Source organism: Opisthorchis viverrini (genome assembly GCF_000715545.1).
Source record: "Opisthorchis viverrini unplaced genomic scaffold opera_v5_59, whole genome shotgun sequence".
NCBI lineage: Eukaryota > Metazoa > Platyhelminthes > Trematoda > Opisthorchiida > Opisthorchiidae > Opisthorchis > Opisthorchis viverrini.
This window is the reverse complement of record NW_008751715.1, coordinates 1,681,834-1,705,910: the sequence shown is the minus strand read 5'-3', so window position 1 is coordinate 1,705,910 and position 24,077 is coordinate 1,681,834. Positions and strand designations below refer to the sequence as shown.

The window sequence follows — 24,077 nt, the reverse complement described above, 5'->3', positions numbered from 1 at the left end:
CTTGTAAGTGATATGTCTTCAGTTTATTTTGAGACGGCAATGGAGATCCCTTCGAAAGTGGGTTGCTCGTTAACCCGATTGTGGGGGCATTCGATTCATGTCAGCAAAAGCGGTAGTGTCCGAGGTAGAAACGTGCCAACAGGGAAAGTCGAAAAGCGGTCGGATGGCGTCCTCACTTGAACCGTGGACTGGCATGCCTTTTCGGCAGAAGCTTATCCCACTTTGCCATTGAGCCACGGGTGGCTGTTCGTGCAAACCTCTACTATGCTGCTAGGTCTCGTATGGATTAGTCGTATGTTGTGGTGTTGATCACATGACTCGGACCAACCAACCATTTGCTTCAGCGTGGCTTGTGCGGGAGTCGACTTCCGATGGTGAGTCGGTTGATTTCATTAGTCAACTGTTGCTGGCCATAATAGTTATTCAGTTTTCCGGCCACCAACTGTGTTCTGAGGCACAATGGTTTCAGACCCTATGGCTTTGTTCGCCGAGAGTAAGGCGTACAAGTAGGTGACCGCGTGTTGGAGATGATGGCGTAACCAAATAATTGGTTCAGTGTGTCCGGTGTGGTAGTATGGGACCATTACATAATGGATGCAACTGCTTTGATGCAGGTTCACCATTGACCATGTGGTATGGTTATCTCTGTCATGGTCACTAGCCATTGGTTTGTCTCGTTCCGGAGCTTCCAGCTTGGGAGGCGACAGTTACTAAGTTGAGGTTGCTGAGTCGTGAATTACTCGTACACATAACTTGTGAGGTCAGAGGTCTGCAAGGCTAACTGTCCACTGGCCCTCATGGCTGCACGCACCGTAACAACGCACTGATGGTTTCTACCTCAAATAGCTATGAGATTTGCAAATTGTCAGGTTCGGTGGACAAAACAGCGACCAATCACTAGTATGTTTTACTATTATATTGATGTCAACAGTGAACATGATGAACCTATGGAATGTTACCAACCGATCTATCCAGGCAAATAGCCTTCAGGAAAGCCATCTTTCGACATCAATACTACTGGTCTGATGTCCCCTTTAGACACACACAACGCCTTAGAAGTACCGATGGTCAAGTCTATAGTGTCAAAACCTGCACGAAGCAGGTCCATAAAATACCCCGGATCAAAGCAACAATGTGCGCTTTGCCATTGGCAGCCGAGTCAGTCAGTCGATAGTCGTTCAGCTGTAACACCCTTTCGGTGCCTAGCTGCCATGCAACCCGAAAGAAGCGCGAGGTCTGGGATGCCGCCAGGTTGCCCGAGCCTAAACAGAAAAAGTTGAGAGGGAGAGGTTGGGACCTGGTCAGTAAATTCGCGCTCTAACCACTAAGCCATCTCGCTGCCAAACTGATGTCACGTCGCTGCCGCTGGAGGTTGATGAACGCTTTTCTGGCCATTTCTATCCGGCAAATGATTTAGTCTTTCGCCAGTTCGCCGGAACTTATACAGCTGAACAGGCACACTTGCTTATCTACCACACCGATCGTTCATTTACAAGCACGAGGTTTGCATTTGATACCAACCAGTGTTATGGTGTCACTGAGCTTTCTAGATGCCGAATCTGGCAGTGTAATTGCGCTAGTAAAACCGGTTGCATTTCTTAAGAGTGATGCAATCAGCTCACTCAATAATTGTGAGCAAACACCCGGGGTCCACTCATATCCTTGAGTTTTCGAGACAACTAAAGAGGACTCTGCTCGAGATGTTTAAGGCACAAACTCTCTAGGCTTGAGGAATCTGGCAATATCTTGGCCGTTATGCTTCTTTCGGATGACATAGCCAGGCACCGGAGGGGTGTTACAGTTGAACCATGTCATGATGAAGACTCAAGTAACACACCATTCACGTAGTTAAAAGGGAAGAGTAACCGAAGCCACCCTTGCCTAAACGTGGTGAGAGCAGGAACATTTACCGTAGACCGTACGGGAGGGACCATCTTATACAGCCTTTATAAGAGAAGAGAAGTTAGAGCAAACAAATTTTATTGCCACAGGCTGCTGTAGTTTCTGACGGTCAGCGGAGTTGAAGCCGATATCCAATTTGAGAGGAACGACCATTGTTGTTCGTGGAAGTCTAATGGACCAGAGTACGTTAGTCCCATTGCTACAGCTTTGGTCACCGAAAAATTTCAGGGTGGGGGACCTAGCCAAGCATTCGGGGCAACAGCCTAATCAGTTCGTTTGTATTTCCTCGGTCTAGTTGTTTGAAAGAACGGGCGACTGGTCAGCTACGCACTGATGGGAATGGCTCCGATCCCGGACTGCATTTGACTGCGTGCTTGGTCGTCGGAAGGAGTGGAACCGTTACAGCGTTTGTCGCAAAGTGAACATAAGATCGATGCAGTCGTAACCAACGTGAAATCCAGGTTGACTATCGCCATTACCAATGGTGATTGGGTCTGCATAGCGTAATGTCAGATGGCACCTTGTGCATTAACATTAATGTTGTCTCTGATGACTAGTTCTTTGTAAGATGCGGCTGTTTGGCTGATGCCGCAGTGGATTTCGCATGACGTTCTTGCACCCTATTTGGATGTGTAAATAACCGTCGAGGCGCTGTACTCGTTCGGTATTCTGTTTTCGTTTCAGGTGTTTTGGGAAAAGTTTGCCAAGCTTGTCGCCTCCGAAGAGTGCAAGCCGTTTGGGCCAAGTTCCCTGTTGCGCTGAAGCAATGAGATTGAAGCTTGAGCTTCCGTTGTTGACGGTAGACTGATGTTCCATTTGGATTTACACGATTCTTCCAGGGGTTGAGTTGGTGACGGCCGGCCAAACTGTTCTTAAAAGCTTTCAGCCCATTATTGGAGATGATGTCGTTGTGATTAAATTGAGGTCCCACCGTTTCGCCGATCGTTTCAATAACACTCACCCTCCTGGAACCAGTTGATCTGGTTAGATAGATTATGGGACTGCTGTTTCCCATGTTAAATGTTTTCCCAGCTCCCGGGCTTTCATTGTTCACCAGCACTCCGTCAATCTGTAGGCTGTTCACTGTTCGGTGTTTTAGGCGCCCGCGTGTTCTGTCATGATTGTTTGGTTAGTTTTTCTGGTCTTAGTCCGGGCTGCCGATCCTGATGAGATCCAATATTCTTTGGAGTGTGCAAAGGACCTTGGACAAAAGGTCTCAGAAGCTGTGCGCCTGGCTTCTTTCACCCTTTCCGGTCGCCTTCCATTATTACGATTGTGTCCGGTTGGTTCTGGGGGGGGGGGTTCATCCAACTCACTTCAGCATTGCTGGGTTACGAAGACACAGGTGGGGAACCGAATGGTCTTGCACCAACCGGATTCTCCCGGGGGAAAGTGGATGGATACGCGTGCCCGCACAATGTCGTGCCTGGAGTCGAATCGTATACTCCGAAGTGAGCGACAATCTTGTATCGTAAATCCAAACCGGTAGCTTATTACTGAATAGTCTTCTTGAGTAGGTTGGTTCTGGGGGGGGGTTCATCCAACTCACTTCAGCATTGCTGGGTTACGAAGACACAGGTGGGGAACCGAATGGTCTTGCACCAACCGGATTCTCCCGGGGGAAAGTGGATGGATACGCGTGCCCGCACAATGTCGTGCCTGGAGTCGAATCGTATACTCCGAAGTGAGCGACAATCTTGTATCGTAAATCCAAACCGGTAGCTTATTACTGAATAGTCTTCTTGAGTACAAGTTTGGTTTGCAGTTGATGGTGTCGGCGCTTGTGCTGAAATTTTGGGCTGGCTAGATACGAGTGATGTTTAGCACATAATGGGATAGGTCGTCGTCCACTATCTGTGCGGTGAATGTCATCCTCGAATAGGCCGTAAATATCACCTTGAAATGGCTCAGTTGTTAAGGCGCAAGTCCACTGACCGGAAGGTCCATGGTTCGAACTCATCCTGTGAATCTCAACTTCTCTCTCGACTTGGGCAGTATCTTAGCCCTCGTGTTCCCTTTGGGTAGCGTTTCAGCTGGGTACCGAAATGGTGTTACAGCTGAACGACCATTATTATCGGCCAACCTAAACATTTATACCACCGAAAGGGTGTTACATGTGAACGATTCATATAAACTAACAGGAGCACCATATCCCTACTTCTTGCTGGCCTAAGCAACGGTGACCAATCCCTACAAGCGAGGTTGTTTTCAGCTTCAGAGCTGGCGTTTGTCGGAGCATATACTAATGCGAGATTGTTTGCCGCTTCGCGGTGCATTGTGTGAGCCGCTCAACTAAACAGCTCAAATAGGACTATTTGCTGGAATCGGATCCAGTGAAGCGCATTCAGCCCCTGGGATGTGGGGAGCTTTAAGCGTAGGTACCACATCAGGATCATCAGAAATCTGGGTTCGTCTCAAGCCGTTGGAGGTGTATGACCGAACCTCATTGACAGCAACACTAAAGGAGGGCACCAGTGTTTCACTGCTCTACAGCCATATCGATTTATTTCAGTAAAGCTTTATATCGAAAGAAGAAAAGATGGGGAAGGTAGGGGCATTATGGCTAGCCTACCACAAACATCTGAAGTGCCTACACCGGGGTTTCGGACACCCTTCAGTTTCCGCCTCATATCCTCATCAGTTTAAAATGGAGAGGGGACATCTTTGTCGGACACCACTGCGTGTATGAAAACCTCTCGAGAGCCCCCATACACAAGTTTGTGAATACAAACAGTGCGTGGTATCCACGGGCTTATAGGGCATATCCTGTTGTATTCATATTTCCGGCAACTACACCAGTATCCGAGGTCTCAGCCCGCAGCAACAAGGCGCCCAAAGCGTTGTAATAGCTGTTTCTAGTGTATCACATCTACACTCTGTTGGGTCGTAAATAAATTCTTTGTAAGGTAGCGATTATCGGAGCGCTTACGGGACACTCAAAGTCGTTACCAAACAGACCGCTCATAGGTGACTACTGACGGGCAACCGTTTAAGCAGGGATCATTACGCATGACTTAAAACAATGCTAACCCCAGCAGAACCAGCCGTAGCGTCTTCGGAACCGCCAAAATTGCGAAACTGGAATCGGGCGGGAACCGACGCGGAATTCAGCTAACCAACAACAAACGTAATCATGAACAGCATGACATCGTTGTTTAACACTGATACTTCTCTACTGTGCAACCATGATTTATTTGAAGGCCTTATCGTGAATAAAAGAATAAAGGTGGACAGCGATGGGGCTTAGTGCTAGCTTTCTACTACCATTCCGAAGTGCCTACACCTCCAAACGCTTTTTCAGACAATCTGGATGGAAACTGACAACAAAAACGCCATTGACATCGGCAGCCTTGTCTTGCAGTGTCTTCAACCAGGCACAGTGAGGATCACGCGGTCCCCATCCTGGTTGGTGAGTAGCACCGACAGCACCCAAACGTTTCGTAGCCACCTCTCTGCTTCCGCCACCCTGAGTTAGGCATGGAAAAGAGCACTCTCTTCGGCATACGCGACACGTCCCAAACAATGCAGCTTATGGTGCTGAACACATTCTTCAATGGAGGTACTCGTTGCATGACCCAAAACTCGCTTTCTAATTGTCTCGTTACGGATTCGCCGACACCAACCCACACGAGCTATGGTTCCGAGACAACAATTGTCGAGCACCTGAAGACGCCTCAGTCCCACTGCTCACAGCCATGGAACGAAACAGCCCGCACTGTAGCCCGATACACACGTTTCTTGAGATTCAGAGATGTAACGATTTGACGTCATAGATGTCTCGAATTGGCAAATGCGACTCGAGCCTTGCATATTCGTGCATTGACCTCATATGTCACACTACAGTCAGAACTAATACAGCTTCCAAGCTACGTAAAACGCTCCATAACTTCGAGTACCTCCCCCTGGGTTGTAAGTGACATGTTCAGTGACCGTCCATGAGCATGAACTTACACTTTGTGGTTGCAGAGTGCATACCAAAGGACAGGATGACCTTGGTCAGTTCATTCGAAGACGTGAACGATATCGTTCGCATATTCCAGATCGACAAGATTTTTGTCAGAGGCTATTTGAACAACAGGGTTTTGAATACCTTCCAGTGTTCGTTTCATCATCTTATCGATAAAAATCGAGAGGGTGAGCATTCACAGCAGACGCCTCTTTTGGAGAGCTCTCTGCATGCTCTCACATCCGGAATTTCGAGAATATAAAGAACGTATTATTTTCACATAATTTCTGGGAGCCCGTGCTGGGCAAGCGTGCCAACAAAAACAGACCGGTCGGCCGAGTCGAATGCGCCTTGTAAATCCGGGCACTAAAATTGTGGGACGTTTATATAGCACCTGACGTACTGTGGATATTTGGTCAACGCTGCCGTGCCACCCAAAGGAAGCACGAGAGCCTAGATACTACCAGTTAAAGGAAGAAGGCCTTCGCTGCGGAGTTATCTATTAGAAAACGCCAAGTGAACAGTTACGGACTATTGGACAGGGAAGCGAAACCTTCATGTGCAGCTTGTTTACAAAAACTAAATATTCATCTTCTCTTTGAACGCGTCTTCCTGAACTTTCCTGGATATTCATTGACTGTTGCTCCAATGCAAGCAAATGTGACTCCACCAATTCCATAATGGATATCACTTTTCAAGAGAGGCGAAACGGATTTACGAGAAAACATACTACTCGCATGCTCCCATCAGTAGTATCCACCGTTACACCAGGTTGGCTCAGCCTAGAGAGGAACTGATGAGATGCAGAGGTCGAGTTCGAACCGCGGATTTTCCAGTCAGTAAGCTTGCGCCTTAATCACTGAGTCATCTGGAAATCGGAGATGCATTGCCTGAAGACTTCTCCCCCATCTTTGGAGAATGCAGATGGGTGTTCATCCGGACCAAAGCCTCGGTGGCACTCGAGAGAACGTATACAGTCATACAATTCTGAGGCAGTGGGTGGTTCTAGGTTCACTCTCTGGTTCCGCTCAATTTGTAGGACCCAATTGAGTGGCACCGTATGGCCACGAGTATTGTTGTTCAAAGTATTCAGCCCAGCGGTCGGTGCATCCTCCTTTATTCAAGATGGTCGCACCACTTCGATTCTTGGTGTACCCATCTCATTTAGCTCCACTCTTCACCTTCTCGAGTGGTCTTCAAAAATACTCTTTCAGTAATCATTTTTATGTACACTGGCGAATGCAGCTTATTCCGCTGATGCAGCTACTCAGGCAGACAAATTGGTTGCAGATAACTACAATCCCCACTCAAGTCCCTCAGTGTCGAAAAAAATCACCAACAGGGAACACAACAGCTTCATTGTGCACAAGCGAGTGCAAAAATTATTAGAGCATTGCGGTATTTTGAAGCTCACTTTTGACCTTGAATCCAGGCTACCCGTTCGGCCTTGGGTGCTACTTTTATGACATGTCCGAACACTCATCATCATCGGCCGTTGCTGAACTGATTGACTGCTTGAGCGTCCAATCGGCAGCTGGCTTTTCTGACCCAGATGCTTGACGGTTTCCTTACTGTGATTTTGGTGGAGTTTAAGGGTCTCCGTTTCGGGGATTCTGAAGTTATTTTCAGGAATCTGGCTATCCCGACAACAACCTCAATAGGCTCATCTGAAGGCTTGAGGCAATGGTTCGAGCCCATCGAATCTTGCAGCAGCACTATACACTTTACAGGTCTAAAGCGTTTAGATTATCCCACACACCTTAAGTTACGATGGCGTCAGACTAAAGAAGTACTTGTGTCGTCTGTGTACTCGATATATTTGAGGGAACATCCTGGGAGCACTCCGACCGGCCTTAAGTGCTGGGACTGAGTTCTTTATGATCAAATCATTGCCGAAGTTGAAGAGGAAATGTGAAAGAGGACAGCTTTGCCTGACACCACTTGCTGTAATGAACTCAAATGAGAGCTTACCATAGACCTTAATGCGTCCACATGAGTTGGGATGCAGCGCAGTTTTAATATACTTGGACGTGGTGTGGAGCTGATCGTGCTTGCTTTTCATTTTTAGGAGGCGAACTAGCCATTGGCTGTCCACACTTGATTTCCAGTTCAGACTAGCCGGATGCAGGAAGACCTTTTACCAAAGATCTGGGCAATTTTGTCTGAGATCGATGTCACTAAAACCAGTGATGACGATCTCTGCAATTTTCTTTTGGAAAGGTAGGTGTCTTGTATTAATCCATTATGCACCCTTTAGGTCGATTTCCGTCCTAGCTTTTCTTGACGTTCTCCTTAATTGTTTCATTCGCGCCAATTTTCTCGGTGGCCATTCTGACCAGGAAGAAGATATCGCTAACCTCAAGAAACTTGATTCCGAAGCCCTAATTTGTCTCGTATGCGAGGGCGAAACTCCGTTCAAAAAGGCCAAACATTTGGGTTTATTCTGGCTGTGCAAACGTCTCTCACTTCGAATGTGTGAGGTGTCCCGGCACCTGGTAAGTTTCTTGATTGTACGGTGTAAACTGTTCGTTGTGTTCCAGCTATTCCCATATTTACTCACAGCTCTCAAATGTATCTATCTGCATCAGTACTTACTTGGCCAAGAGCGGTCAGCACAACTGGACGCTGAATTTCAGCACCTGCTTGAGTTAGGTGGGTTTTACGTTTTTTTACCCTCAGCTTCTGGTTTCAGCGGAATCAGAAATAACTGTAGTCGACTCAATTCCTAGCGAAGACCTAACGACCTTCTATCTTCTTGCATCTTACCTCAGTGTTTTCTACTACCGTTACAACATGGCAGATGAGTATTCAACCAGATGCTCCAAGCATCTTCATTTGTCGCTTCAGTTCAGTGGTAAGTGCAAGTTTCTAGGACTATCCATCTCCGTTTTCCTCTAGGCGGCCTTGCTAAGTGCACACGTTTTCAGAGTACCAACGTGTCGCAGTTGTGGATCAAAGTTGATCGCTCTGTGGAATCGGAGTATACATTTCCAGACCGTGCGCCTGCACTTCCAAAGGTAATTGGAATTTCAAATTTTCGCCAATGCTAGTTGTGCTTAGTTGGTCTCACTTGATGACGATACATTGTTGAACACGGTTGTCTTTTGCGAGGATGTGAAGAACCAATTCCGCGTACTCACCTTGGAGGAACAGAGCCTTGTGTTGTTACTTTGGTAAGTGCCTTTGATTTTAACAATTTTCAGCTAGGATGATCTAACCGATATCGGTCCTACCCATACTTGAGGTCACATTTAGTAATGTCGTACTCGCCGCAAATTTTAACCCTTCACAATCCTAATGAAGCGGTGTGAACCGCAGCGTGGTTACTACTGTAGCCGGATCAACAGAACCCAAGTGACAGTGCTACCATGGCGTCATGGGTCCTCAGTTGGTAACAGACCCCTACAAAGTGGTACATAATCCATGACGGCATTGCTAAATGGTGAGTCGCCGTAAGGTTTCATCTGCTGTGGGGAGCATATGAACCATAAGTTAACTATGAGTGCGGTTGAATACCGTATGGTGTTATTCCATGTCGGCAATAACCGTAGGGCCTTAGTGTGCAAAATATCGCGATTGACACCGGAGCAAACTCCCACTTGTGTTGTGGACACCACGGCGTACGAAAATTCCTCAAAACCTTCATGAGGATGTTACCACGCAGTTGTTTTCGTGATACGTTTCTCGAAGCGGTCCATTCTCCCACAAAGGCATTTGGGCTTTTGCCTTCATTTGATCCTCCGTGACCAGTCTGCTATTCACCGAATGATATTTCATCGCTTGTCTTGTGGAAGTTTAACGCCTAGTGAAGATCAGTTTGCTCCATTATGGAAGCTGGAGTGTCATGCTGATGAACGACCATTCATTTCCAGTCAATTCAGACTGTTGAGACAGGTTTTGTTACCGCTTGCTCCAAAACCCATACCTGTCACACACCCAATCTCCTATCTCACATGTTCCTGATATCGCCCCCCCCCACCATCAAGATGGAAGAGGTTACGAATATAGCTCATACCCGCATACGAGATCGATGAATAGAATAAAAGACGTCTCACCGTAACCTGTGAGCTCCAACAACATACTTCCACTACTTTTGTCGCCATTTGTCGTTCGTCGCCCTGACTGACGTGTCGGTGCTACATATATTTCCTCTTTCCAACCGTTTTTTACAATACCCCTAGTGCAGCGACATTATTTTTGGTCAAACATGGCTTTGACTGAAATCAGCTGTTGTCTCCAAAACCCCAAGACATCATAGCCTTCAATGGGAATCAATTCTTTTCATTTTGGCGAGTCAAACTACATAATTCCTGTTCTTATATGTTTGGACGTCTGTACTGTCGTTCCAAACAGGCTAGGCATTTCGCCTTACCTCTTTATCTGGGTAGGCTGCATATTATTTATTTACCAGTGACGGTACATTTTTTTGGATGAACAACGTTTTACTTCACACTTGCAAAACGGATTCAGCCAGTCCCGAAATCTCAGTTATACTGTGAATCACTTCTCGAGAATCATGGATAATTCATGGATAATATCTCTCCTTTTCCCCACATACTCAGGCTCCCAGTATTTTCATGTGGTTCAGCTTTTTCCTTTTCACTTTTCCCCTCAGTGACCTGCATCGTTTAGCCTATCCAAACGACGAGATTACCAACGAACAACGTTTGGTGTATCTCAACACAATTTTGCAACAGGCTTATCCGGATTCGAAAGATGCAACCGTAGCCCATGCACCCTTTTCTTGTTGGCCACTGGCGACGGAAGCCCTGTTCCGTCGGAGCCTGCTAGAGCATACTTCAGTGCGAAGATCTGAACGCGCTCTGTCTCAGTTGGAAGTAAGTGAATGGTGTCTTCAACTGCGTCCCCAGTATGACCTTGTTCACACCTGATACTCAGCCATCTGGTTGCAAATTGCGTCTTAATTGTGGTCCCTCTATCGATGTACTCGAATTTTTTGGGCTCATCGCCCACTTTTTCGCTGTTTCTCTTCCCGTGTTGAGTATGAAGTTTTCTATTCGAACACTTCTAGTTTCATGTCTGATTCTCGGTTTCTTTTCGTACTTTTCACAGGAATTGGTTAACCAGTTCGATCGAACTGATCCACCTGTGGCGGACCGCGCTATTGAGCACTTCTTCTTGGCTCGTATGCCTTCCGTTTGGGTATTACAAGTAGGACAAACCAGTTAATTCTGTATATGGAGTGCTTATTTCTTTTCTTCGCTGTTTTGCGTTTTTATATACCTGGGTGTCGCTCTGTGAATGCTTTTACGGCATTGAATGTATATGCATAAAGGTGGACGCTTTTGTGAAGCTTCCGTATGATCCTTTGACAACAACAGCCACCCTTCTACCTTTATTCAACTGTACAGTGTGATTGGTGTTCTTGCTCTCTTTGGTTCAGGCCGAACAAGCTCGCTTGTTAAAGAAGATGGGTTGTTTTAAAAGTGCATTGGACATCTTTCTGCGCTGGAATCAGTGGTCCGATATTATTGACTGCTACACACATTTGAACAAACGGGAAAAAGTAAGTTTTCTCTTCCTGCTATTGCTTTTCCATTCCGTTGTTCCATTGCTTTTGTCAGACGGTTAGACTATGCTGTTTCTGCTTACCGATACTCTTTGCACGAGGCCTGGAAGTTTTTTGGTTGTTTGTATATTAACGGAGCTTGGCGATTACCTCATGGAACTCTCGCACGATTGCCATCAAAAATGTGTCCTCGCAATGGCATCCTAATTACAAACCACTCATGATTAATCCTAATTATTCCTGTCAAAAGTTCGGTTCATAACCATTCGACCTCTGTCGATCTTGCGAGGTAACGTCGCATGTTCGTTTTGGCTTGTTTGTCAGCTGTATGTCCAAGAGATTAAACTGCTAACGTACGCTACGCGTATATGGCATATGCTTTCTGTGAGGAACACTGACGTTTATTTTTCCTCATTTTTGTGAATTAGGGTTTCCAACTTACTGATGAATACAGAAGGTGCTCTTCTCCGGTTATCAAGGCCACTAAACAGTTGGATTCGGTATCTCGAGGCTTTATTAACAACTTCCAGTTATTCTTACATCCAGGTAAAATTTATTGTGAGCAGTAAGGGTAGAAAATCTGTCTGGCATGTTTAGTTATTTCTGTCGTATATTAATGCTTGCTGTATTTCTTGAGGTGTTTTGCTGGCCATGGAGATGCGTTGCTAAAACTGTTTTGTGTGTTAATCTCAGGAGCGTGTTCCGGACGACATCAATACACCGGTAGTTTTTACTACTCACGGTAGCCTTTCGCTTCATGTCCAACTTTATCTATGCTTTCAGGCTGAGGAAGTTATTCGTGAACAACTGGCGGCTGGTGATCAGTCTCCGGAGCTCTATTGTGCCCTCGGTGACGTAACAAACAACCGCGAACACTACTTGACTGCCTGGGAAGTATCCGATCGCCGATCTGCTCGTGCAATGCGAAGTCTAGCAGTCGTATTTATGTATGTGGATAAGGTAAGATAGCCTCTGAGCATGGTTTATTCGCTCATCGACTCACTGACACAAGATCTCTATGATGCTTGGCGTTATTTCCGATTATATTGACGAATCAACCGCGAAATGTTCCATGTGCCAGTTCTTATTTGACCGAGTGCAATGCTTCCTCGTCTGATTTTACTAGAACCAAGTGCTTAGACAGCATTCATTGTGATAGCGTAGTCATCAAGAATCGATAACCCCTCCTTGCTAGTTTGCCATAAACTCTTCTCCGACAAGACGGGAATGAAGTGATTACAGCACCACTTTTTATGGTGCCTATGATACCTAAAGTAGAAGAAACCGCATGCAAACTGAGATGTTCCTAACCGAATCTCAAACCGACCTCTTCATCATAATATTTTTGAACCGTATGTGTCCCATGGTTCAGTTGAACGAATATGCCGTAAATGGAATTATTTTTCCCAAAAGGGGACGAAACTGCCAATGAACTACTAACCTTATTAACGGCATCGTATCAGTGAATAGTTAGTTTCAGCCGAGATTTCGTCTTGTAATTGGAGCCATTTGTTTTGTAGTCCACAGAATAGGATAATAAGATGCAGAAGTTGTTTACGAGGAGTGATATCCCACAGGTAAACCACCAAAATACCCTCTACATGCTCCGTTAATCTGCGTTCTTATCAGCTGTTTCGATACTGCTAAATTATCACCTCAGTGGAGAATCTGACCCTTCTGACATGTTTTGTCTGTCTTATGTTCGAGTCTCAATGCATGAGAATTCGCGCGCGGGCTTTTTCTTTCTGGCGTTCTTACCTAATTCTTGGCTTCGAGTTTCACGAAGCCGTTTTCAAACTAGGGCATACACATGAACTGATTAACACTGACGCTTAGGTCAGCTGTTATATGTAGAACAAGCTCTCCGCTCAGTCAAAGTGTCACTGAGCTCAGAGTAGTTTAAGGTTTCAGGCGCTATCTTGTGACCGAAATAGATGGTCTTTCCTTCTCTTCGCTTAGCTACCATGAATGTACCGGAAGTTGTGGTTTCTTCGTTGCCCACTGGCAAGGCACTGCTGAAGTGCGAACACCGACCAATCTTCTTCTCCAGGTCTTGGAAATTTCTCCTGTTTTTGTTTTCCTTTCACAGGATTATGAGAAAGCTATGGAATGTTTTGAAAAGTCCCTGAGCATCAATAACCTCCAGGTTGGTATCTCAGTGCGATTAGTTGCGTTGTCTGGTCTGGTATATTGTGTATAATCCTATTTCGTATGGTTTGTTTCGTTCTCACTAGCCCCCACTACTTATTAGCCATTCAAATTAGTTTGTCGATCTCACACGGCATTTCCGTTGTTTTTGCCTTCTAGAGTGCGTTAGTCGGTGCAATTTTTTCAATTTTAGAGCTTCCATGGTCTTGAGATATAAAAGCCTCGAATCCACCGTCTCGTTTATCTTATGTCGGTTGATATTCTCAAATTCCACGTACAGAGACCAAGTGTGCTGAACTCCCTAGCCCTCAGAAGGATGTGTGCGAAATTTCTATGGGCGATAATTTTTTACACTGGGTATATTGTTATAACTTCCGAATAGAGCGCATCGCGTTTGGAAGTGCTGTCGAAAGTTTTTCAAGTTTTTGCATTGGTTTCACCGATAACGTACAGATCTTTCGCTATGTTTTCATTTTACATACTACTCACTTTCTTCTAATATGAGTGGACCGCTTAATATACAAGTTTAGTCTCATGGGATAACTTCTTACGTAGGTATTTGTGAGCCTTCATCAATGAGTGGTAGTCCGGCCAACCAACGCTGAATTTGTAGTTCAGTAGCAATTCACAGCTCTGGGTAGTGTTATTTGAAGTCCTTAGTCTTCATAGTTGAGCCTGACCTTTAACGATTCAACTTAGGGTGGGGAGTATCATACTTCCAGAAATTCTACAGGGTCGCACACCTTTGAAAACGCAACAAACAGATGAGCTATGATCAGGGCAAGACTCGATTCCAGTGCGTCCGCCATTTGGTGTGGGCTTACCCGAATAAGTGTTCCAGGACAGTAGGAAGACTGTTTAAACGAAGGTGAAGTGAATGTGAAATCTACATGTCCCTTAACCACCAAATCGACTGTTTTCGGAAACCAAGAACCTACACTTCGTCACCGTTTCGCCCAGGTTTTGAACGGATTGTGTGCTTATTTGGTGGATAAGGTGTTTACGAGACGGCAATAGTGTACTACCGTCCTGAGCACCGACTGGACAAGATCTGTCACTACCTTTCTCATCATCGTCTAATATTCTGATTAGAAACACTCGTTTTGTCTGATTTTCCGGCAGCATTCCTGAACGTCTAGAAAGAACGGATAGCTTTTTTACTCGATTTGTTGTTCCACGGGCAATCAGACTAAGTGGATAGAGTGCGAATTTACTGACCGGAAGATCCGTGGTTCGGACCCCACCTCTGCCTCTCGACTCCCCCTGTCTAGGCTTGGGCAACCTGGCAGTATCTCGGCCCTCGTGCAACCTTCGGGTGGCATGGCAGTTAGGCACCGAAAGGATACTGCAGCTGAACAATTATTATTATTTAATTAACCAAATTCCATACGTTTTTTGCACGTGTTTAAGTTAGACGAGAAAGGAACAAGCGAGATTGTAACCAAGATCAACATTTCCACACATGGTCGGTTGTTAAATCTGTCATGCGCGAATCAAAACCGATTAGTGAAAACCAGATTGATTTGCAAATGAGTGTATTTCTCGAAAACAGTGCAATTTGGGTTCAAGTAGATCATAAGGTTGACGGAAACTCGGGGACTGCGTCTACCTAATGAGCTCCAAGAAGGGCGAAACCTGTTGTGGGCTTTTGAAGAGTTTTCATTAACCTTGTGAATAGTTTCCTCTATGAAAACCGACTAGTATTTCTAACTTGCGATAGGTTGGAAATGACACCAATCTCGACATGCGAAACCGTTCTGGATGATAATGAAATCAGAATAGTCATCCTGTTGTATGCACTGAAAGTGCAATAACATTCGTCAAGTACTCTCATTTGCCCACCATTTTTGGAAGACTGAAATTATTCCAGCTGATTTTCTCGTTTATGATGGTCTTCAACTGAATGCGCTGCACATGACCGCCTCGTATGTCAGTAAATATGATTTTCAAGGTACCTGATGAGCCCCAAGATAGGCGAAACCGGTTATGGGTGTCGAAGAGTTTTCATCAACCTTATGAATAGTGTGTTACGTGCAGTAGCGTTCTTTTCGTGGATCATCTGCTTAGCTTTCGCATTTTTTTGCTCCTATACACCAGGTTGCTCTCTGGTTTACCTATGGGTGTTGTTGCCTCCAAGCTAGAAACTATCCAAAAGCCGAGACGGCATTCCGCAGGTGCGTTCAATTGGATCCAGAGGTAAGTGTAGTACTTTCTCTTTCGTTTTTCAGCGTTAATTTCAACTCTCCACTAACCTTACACACACGTAAATCATTTTTCGTAGACCTACCCAAACAATCATCTGTCTCCACCGAACGGGACGTTGTTCTATCATCATCACCGGTAGCGAACTGTGGTGCGCAACTACCGTGAAGCCATACAGAAATAATGCCTTGGTAACAAATTGAAGGAAATAGGAAGGGTCAAAACTTATTTAAAAAAAAACTCAAATGTCCTTATGGAAAATGATCAGGAGCAAGGTACTTTCACCTTGGAACACAGTATCGAAGTGATGCATCAACACTGGGTTTGACCCAGCGTCCTCTGACAACCTCGCCCAACCAGAGCTAAGCACACGACGATAGACAATTTGTCCAACCAGCTTGGCTCAATGGTGACGTCACGAACACCACTGGGATCGGTTAGGTCCGACGTCTTGTCGAGTTTCCGACTACTTGTAAGGGGAACCAAGTGGGTCCTAAATCTCACAACACCTGATTTGTTTGCGATCTCTTTGATTTCAATCGGCCATATCACGGCTTGTCCTTCACAAATCTTTCCCCAGCAAGGCTTCGGAATGGAAAACGATGGTTAGACCTGCGTAGTACAGGTCTCATAGGTACGTGCCTGTGTCACTTCATTAAATACATGTTGCAGCCATCTGTCTGTTGATATGCTACGACGGCATTCTAAATTTTCATATCGGGGGCCAAGTTCCACAACTACAAAGTAAGACTGGAAGTACAGTTATCTCGTATTCACACTCCTTCAGCTGCACCGAAATCCGTTTTTTGATCATTCTAAAGGCGATGCAAGTTGGGATGCATGCGTTCATTGGGTTCATCTGCCACAAACTAATCGTCTCTTATGGAGATTACAAGATACGCAAACCGATCAACAGTCTCAAGTTGTTTAGCTTGAAATCTGAAAGCGGCACAAGCGTAGTGAAAATCCTTCAGGCGCGAAAAACGTGTCAAAACAAAAGAACACTTCTGATGTTCTACTTGTAGTAGATTATGCGGCTGGTACTCATCAAATGACAATACATCTGCACAGTTCGAGCCGACTAGTATCTCCAGTTGTTATTTTGATTCCTAAATTTCCTGTCACTTGGAATGTGCATTCTGTGGCTGTATCAATGGAAAAATTGAGAGAAAAGCGCGCTAGGGTTCAATTCTGTCGAATCTCATTGGTTGATAAATTTTCGGACACTATGGAATCCTCTAACATGAAGTGTATTCACAAAATTCGAGGACTTTTCTCCACGTTCCGAAACGCTCAAAAGCGTCGCTCTGTTCACGGAATAGGTCCCTTAGAAGTTAAAGAAAACAGTGGTCGTTGGTTGGCGGTGTAGATGGCGCTGTCCCAACGGTAGATATGAGAAATCCATGATAGTATCTGAGTTAGGCGTCACATTATAAGGGAGCGTAGTGGATGCATTATGACAGATGTGTGCTCTGCCTGTATGGTTGGCAGATTTGTCCCCGTAAATTCCTCCATGGAAAACACGATGACGAATTGGATCCAGCCCTCTGGAATTTGTTCTCGTCTCCAAATAAGTTCAACAATTTAGTCAAAGCGGAACATTGAGACTCACCACGGTCTTTGAAGAATGCTGGTTGAGGTTCATCTGGCTGAGCAGCCCGGTGGCGTTTCAAGTCACTAAGGCAATTAATACCCTCTAAACCGGGGGAAGATCAAAACGAGCAAATTCTGTGTGAATTTCAAGGGTACAGTGAAAGACAATGACAGAGACCCAACTAAAATGTTGTTTGGGATATGCTATCCAGCTATCTCAACGCGGTCTCGCCAACAAAGGTCGACCCAGTTCCTGTTTTATGGAAGCTTAAACAACCTCTGCGAATTCCCAACTGGCCTGACCTCTCTCGTCTCCTAAACTTTCTGGTTTTGCCACGCATTTCCATCTACACAGTCTTTTGTTGAGGTGACGTGTAACTGATCGTCTGTTTAATTGCAGAATTTTGAAGCCTGGAATAATTGCGCAAGTGCCGCTGTTCTGAGAGGAAAAAAGTGAGCAGTGCTTTTATCGCATGCGTCATAGACATACCTATTTGTGTTTGGTCGGCTTATCCTCTTGTTCATTCTAGCATTGAGTAGTTGCATCTCGTTGCATTGTCTATGAAACATAACCAGCTCCTTCGGATTGCTTAAAATATCTACTTCAGGCATTCCGTCACACGGATTTCCAGAAACGCATTTCTATAAATTATCTAAGTTTCATGGGGTAGATAAAGTGCGGTCTTCAGTCCGCTCGTTCACAAATTTTTTATCGCTTTGACTTGTCATCGCCAGATTACTTGTTCGAGTTCCGGACACCAGATTACTCGCCATTTAATACTCGTCACTTAGGTGCACAAGTTTGGAAAAGATTTCGACTTAAAACCAATTGTCTCCTTATCTACTTCCGCTGCAGTCATCTTAACAGCGTTTTTGAGGCCACCGGAGTATCGAACCAGATTTTCGTATTTTATATTGGGCGAGCTGCTCACGGCTGTTTTCTGTCTTTTTGTAAAGGGACGTCGCGTTGCAACTGCTAAAAGAGGCGTGCAAGCATAACTTTGAAAATTGGCGCATTTGGGAGAACATTTCCATCGTAAGTTGTACCGACAACTTGTTGTTCTTCCCATACTGCTTGCAAAACAAGTAATTCTCGCCTTCTGAGGGGGACTCATCCGTAGAGTTTAGACAACTTACAGAATCCTAGAGTTGAATAACATCTTGATCCCTCGGTCTAGATGGAGTCGCGCTTAGGAGCTGGGCGAGCTAACAATAATGAGTGGTTATGAGACCAAAATACTTCGTATTGCCAATGTATCATCTCGATATCCATCTTAATGAAACTTACGGGAGTATTTTGTCACAAAGGTATGCGTCTATGGGTATCCAAACTGAGTTGTTGGTTTTGGAGAATGAGTATTCAAACTCATATCGATACACTTATAAAACACAGTTAAGGGATAAATAGTGGTTTTGAGGTGCAATTACTCGGAAATGCCATCGAATTCTGAAAGGGACGACAACTGATTCCATATCGCAATTTCCTCCTGCTCGTTATTATTATGTTTGTGTCAGATTGAGCTAAAATGTAAATTCACATGTTTACATCACTGCTCCGTGTTCAGCATATAGTGTGGCTGTTTCCTGTAACGGTCGTTTACTTTTTAGCTGATGGCAAGTGATGTCCTCAATTTATTCATCTTCGGGCGTTCATGTGATATCCTTGTTAGCTGGACCGTCTGTATCGGTTTCAGGAGTTTATCCTTCATATATCTCGCCACAGATTAGCGCTGACGTTGGCGCGTTCGGGGACACAATCCAGGCGTGTCATCGGTTGTTAGACCTACGAGAGAAATATTCTGATGCTGAAATCCTTGGTGTCCTCTCCAAAGCCGTTGTCGACGATGTCCCCAGCACCAGCGGGACCTCCGCTGGATCACTCCGCCAGAAAGTTCTTGAATTGTTCGGTCGAGTCACTTCAGTGGTAAGTCATCTCATTGACCTCGAAACTCTGCAACTAATGTTGCATATCACATATCTCCGCTTTTCTGCATCGAAACTTCACAATGTGGGTTATGATATCCGTATTTTTCTGCTCCAGACCTCAACCAATGCGGAAATATGGAAAGAGTATGCACTCCTGTTGCTTGGAGAAAAGCCATCGCCAAAGACTACCACTTTCCAAAAGGTAAGAGGGTTTCTTTCAACTCTGAACCCACTGTTTGAATGAGGAATGTTGGAAGGGTACTCACAATATCCCTCTGTATTTCCTCTATGTCCTTTCATTCACTTTTCCGTTGGTTGTCGCAGGCCGTGAAGAACCTCCAAACTGCCCACCGGTGCCGTGTACAACCTAAAGAAGGGAGTTGGCAGCAGTCGCCGGATAAGCGCCTCGAAGTTGTTCAAGGACTGCAGCTATGGGCCAAGACGTTGTTCGAGGCCGATTCCATCACCCCGAACGGAGATGGACCCTCAGATTCCTCAGCAGATTTAGACCACGTTGGTCAAAGTACTTTTATCAAGTCCAGTTTCGCCTCTCTCCGTCTGAGTTTGATTTCCGTAAAAGGAGCGCTAAAGGTAATCAAGAGCTGACTGGCTACGCTAATTTTCATACCAATTCGGTTTCAGCCAATTCGGATTCCAGCTGAATCTTTCTTTTATGGTATTGTTCAGCTGAATGTGCTTTGCAAAGACCGCCTCACGTTTCAGTTGGTATGATATTTGCGATGTCTCAGTACATTTTCTTGGCGAGTTTTCAGCAACTTTCGAGTATTGTCCCTTCAAGTAATCGAAATCTGTTTTTAGTTTCTCTACGCAGTTGAATGGATGCTTAATAAACACGATCTTGGGGTCAAAATTCTGATGAAAATCACCTCGATGGTTGACAGTCTACAGTCACTCTTTAGAGCTTATTCATGACCAGAGTCAACCGGTTTTGTCGTGGTGTCACTCCAGCTAGTCTCGATTTTCCTTAAGTAAGCCACAGTGGAATGTGCTCCTTCTTTTTTTGTTTTCCCACCAGCCACCTGACAGACGGTTAGTATATCACAGTCACATCTGAATGCACAAATATCCGTGAAACTGGTTGGTGTAAACAAACGCCGTTTGTTGTCCGTTTGAATGGGTTACGAGCTTCTGGATGCCAACGGAAGGTCGCCAGTGTTAGGATATCTCGCAACTACCCATACTAAGCGTTTGCTGGTGGTTTTGATGGCTAAATCACCTTTAAGGAACAAGAAACAAGACGTCCCGTCTTCGGGTTACCGTCGAGGTTCGTTTGTTCGTTACATTTTAAGGTGATCTGTAGCAAGACATTTCATTAGATCTTCTTGTTTGTATTGCATATGGTCAAAATCCTTCGTGACCTGACTGTTTTTCAATGCGTTACCACAGGCTTGTGGCTCTCACCTATATACTCAACATCGAAATCCCATACCTGGTGTAACTTCATCTCCCTAGTAGTGACCAATTAGAGACCACATCCCTCTTTTCTGCCCCCTTTCTCATTTTGTTTAGCTCTTCTCAAACGCTTTCCCATCCTTTTTAGATTACTGAAGATTCCACCCTAGACGAAAAAGTTCAAGGTGAGATTCAAAACCTGCGAAACGAAGTGCAACAACTTTTGGAGAGAGTGGAAATGGCTCTTGAGTCATGAACTGAAGCTACCTTCTGGAACTGGTTCCACTGCCTCGCCAGTTCATTCGACATGTAAACTTGTCGTGTAATATACTTGGCTTTTATAAGATTGGATTCCTTGACTTCTTCCTGTTGCTATGGGTTTGATATTTCATATTCGTTTGTGCTGGCTGTTCTGCTAATCGTACTAACGGTTTCTAGGCCGGATATTTCTGAGACGACGCTTGGAAAACATAGTTACAAGTAAAATTTCACAGTCCGCTACAAAGCCTACCTGGAAGCGATTGTGTGTACCAATACCATGGTGTTGGGTGAGGCTGAGCTTTTGAGGTAGTTCCACATGGAGTGCGGTGGAGAGGTAGCACTTACGTGTTAGCCCGAATGAACGATAGTGATAATCAGTTCACTAGATTTCCACCAGGCCACGGCACTTTTGTGTACGGTCGGAATTCTTCGCCGCCGAACTTCCAATTATTCCAGGCATTGGTGTACAAGCGTAATGCATTGAGCCGATAATCAAGGCTGGCAGTTTGTCTGCTGAAAAACCCAGTGAGTTTTCTGCTAAGGCACACTGGGATGTATAGGGCACATAAACCCAGATGTATATTCCCGACTGGTTAGTGGTGAACATTGTAGGATAAACCGGATTCCGGCATCCGGTACTATTCTTTATACGAGCAGCTAACCGCATATACGAACATCTACCTCCTTTTTAAATAAAAGGAACCTAACGAGTAACTCGATATGAGTTAGCGCCATATAAATGCGGTGTTTATACGTTCTCGGTTGGTCTGTTTGATGCGAAGAAAACATGTTGCAAACCATACTCGCACTTCAGTGAAGTTTGTAAGAGCTGTGTGAGTTCGCTCTGACTCCCTTTCTAGTGCACTCAGCCGACGATTCAAAATTCTTTATCAGGCTAAAAGCCACTGGTCTTTTTCTCATCAGTCCCACAATCTCTTTAACTCAGGACGAATTTTCGTTATTTCCCGTACATCTTACCTATTTCAAAAGTAAGGCATTCATCCTAATAGGTTTCCTGTTGCAGACTAGGCGCAGATACGAATGGCTCATCCGCCAAACTGCTGCACTGTTACATTGCCCTGGACTTTTAAGACCTGGGTTGCAAGTTCGTCATAAACTGCCTTTCATTGGGCAGCCTGGTAGTAATCCGACCCTACTGCTTCTCGTAAGTTGCTTGGTGGTTGCAGTTGCCGTCACCTGCTTAACCGGTTTTCTCAGCTCAGTAAGTCAACTGAACAGTTCCCAACTGGGAACAGTTATTCAGAACCAAATGAACGTAACGATTGAAAATCAGTTTATGGATCTGTTGTCTCTGTGTGGACGTGACAAGTGAACGGCGCTTAGATTGCGCAACGCCACAAACCGAATCCCTCCCATCTTTTTTAAGTGTCATGTTTGAATCTTGTGAGCCCTTCTTCATGGCCCTTCAAATACCAGCTCTACGAATAAAAAGACGAATGGTCGTGAAGAACCAAGCGACCACGGAGAGCTTGTAACGTATTCCGCTTTCTTCAGCTAACTCGCTCTTTAAATCGTCAGCTTTTGTTTGTTATAAAACAATAGGTGAACTGAGCATTTTTATTTAATATCGCAACCGCGTTTTTCGTTAGAGAGCATAACTTTTGTTGCATAACTTAACAGGCCCGAATGGTAACTGTAATATGCCGCTGACTCAACTGTCTGAATACTTTCTGAAAATACAACAGCAAAAAGAACGTTGATTGAGCGTTGTGCGATTGGACGCTAGCACGATAATCGTGCGAAACGGTTTTTGAATGGCCACCTCGCTGATTTGTAATTGCATGATCTTCAGTGGTTTGATACTTAATCATTCAGGTTCATGATCACGTGAAAAGCTCATTTATAAGGGCTGTCGGCAGATCCAGCCTACATTCCTCACAAAGCGATGTGTTTATGCACTCACTTCAGTGTGTCCTACGAGGTCCTCACGAGATACGATCATCATGAACTGGATTTAAGTGATGAGGATCGCCAATTCACCTTCAAGAACTGTCATCATCTCAGTTTGTCCGTTCGGTCCCCTTACTGAACTGGTGATCGCTTGGTACGGTAAACTTTGCTAAGTGGGACGCTGATGAGCCCTAGCACATGACCATCTGAGTTTCTTCATTCATAACCGCATTTGTTCTTCTCTGTTCGGTTCAGATCAGCTCGGTTTCATGCCGTAGCAACATAATCATGAATAGAATAGCTCACGGGAATACCACCTTTGGATTTTCGAATGTCAACGGTGTTAGGTAGAAGAGCATTCGGCTACTTCTTCATCAGCTGTTTGCTTGCACTCCGGTACATATTTCGATTTTCAGGAGTTTGCTGGACCCCACAATTTTGGTTGGAGTGCCACAGAATCACACTGAATATGTTTCCTTTTACAGATTCTTTTTACCACTGGTATGTAGCTACCCTCTGGAGTTGGTTCCACGATGGAGTGCTCCATTAACTTTCTGTGTCGCCTAGGAGTACGAAGATGGAGCTATTATTCGCCACCGTTTGTACGGTCACTCACTTCTGGCCGTGGTGCACTGCGACCGTTTCAACCTCCTTTCATTCTCGGACAGCTAACTGATCAGGCGTTCGTTGAACAAATGAGGGCTAATTTGGCCGCCCGTAATTCTCGTCTCGATATGGATCATCTGGTATGTCAGTTTGCTTTCGGTCAAGGCATTGAGACTCACCTGTAAAAAGGTGCATGGAGCTCCATTTTTGATTGCTTTTCTGACTACTGTTATTCACCTGTCGTCGTATTTTGTGCAGCTCAACCTACACAAGCGATACTCATCGGGTGAAAACTCTGTCTACACGGAGCTAGTGAATCTGATCAGCCAGCTGCCTAACTCAACGCATCCACTGACGGTAAATTTGACTTCATTTTGATTTCCCGCTTGATATTAATGGTCTGTTGATGTCAGTGCCGTTTTCCCCTGTGAATTCCATTAAGTTGGGATTTCATTGCAATCGATACCATGGGCATTCCGTTCGCAAGTTTATTTGATTTCCCGTTGATATTAATGGTCTGTTGATGTCAGTGCCGTTTTCCCCTGTGAATTCCATTAAGTTGGGATTTCATTGCAATCGATACCCTGGGCATTCCGTTCGCAAGTTTATACATATAAAATACAACACGTATGTGTATTA

The 24,077-nt window shown here is 45.0% G+C and overlaps 1 protein-coding gene across 1 annotated transcript in view; it reads left to right on the top strand.

Annotated features, from left to right (window-relative positions):
• Positions 1-7,970: 7,970 nt before the first annotated feature.
• Positions 7,971-24,077, top strand: part of T265_03894 (hypothetical protein) — a gene marked incomplete at both ends in the record, with an annotated part of 40,649 nt that continues 24,542 nt past the window's right edge. Inside the window, 20 exons of the mRNA XM_009168486.1 lie at positions 7,971-8,068; positions 8,106-8,343; positions 8,389-8,500; positions 8,541-8,702; positions 8,747-8,865; positions 8,909-9,021; positions 10,464-10,686; positions 10,922-11,020; positions 11,253-11,375; positions 12,162-12,338; positions 13,468-13,524; positions 15,624-15,722; positions 17,722-17,774; positions 18,279-18,357; positions 19,045-19,245; positions 19,363-19,449; positions 19,572-19,838; positions 20,809-20,892; positions 23,342-23,578; positions 23,697-23,795. Of these exons, the coding sequence (XP_009166750.1) occupies positions 7,971-8,068; positions 8,106-8,343; positions 8,389-8,500; positions 8,541-8,702; positions 8,747-8,865; positions 8,909-9,021; positions 10,464-10,686; positions 10,922-11,020; positions 11,253-11,375; positions 12,162-12,338; positions 13,468-13,524; positions 15,624-15,722; positions 17,722-17,774; positions 18,279-18,357; positions 19,045-19,245; positions 19,363-19,449; positions 19,572-19,838; positions 20,809-20,892; positions 23,342-23,578; positions 23,697-23,795 (2,727 nt within the window). The remainder of the gene's footprint in view (positions 8,069-8,105; positions 8,344-8,388; positions 8,501-8,540; positions 8,703-8,746; positions 8,866-8,908; positions 9,022-10,463; positions 10,687-10,921; positions 11,021-11,252; positions 11,376-12,161; positions 12,339-13,467; positions 13,525-15,623; positions 15,723-17,721; positions 17,775-18,278; positions 18,358-19,044; positions 19,246-19,362; positions 19,450-19,571; positions 19,839-20,808; positions 20,893-23,341; positions 23,579-23,696; positions 23,796-24,077) is intronic.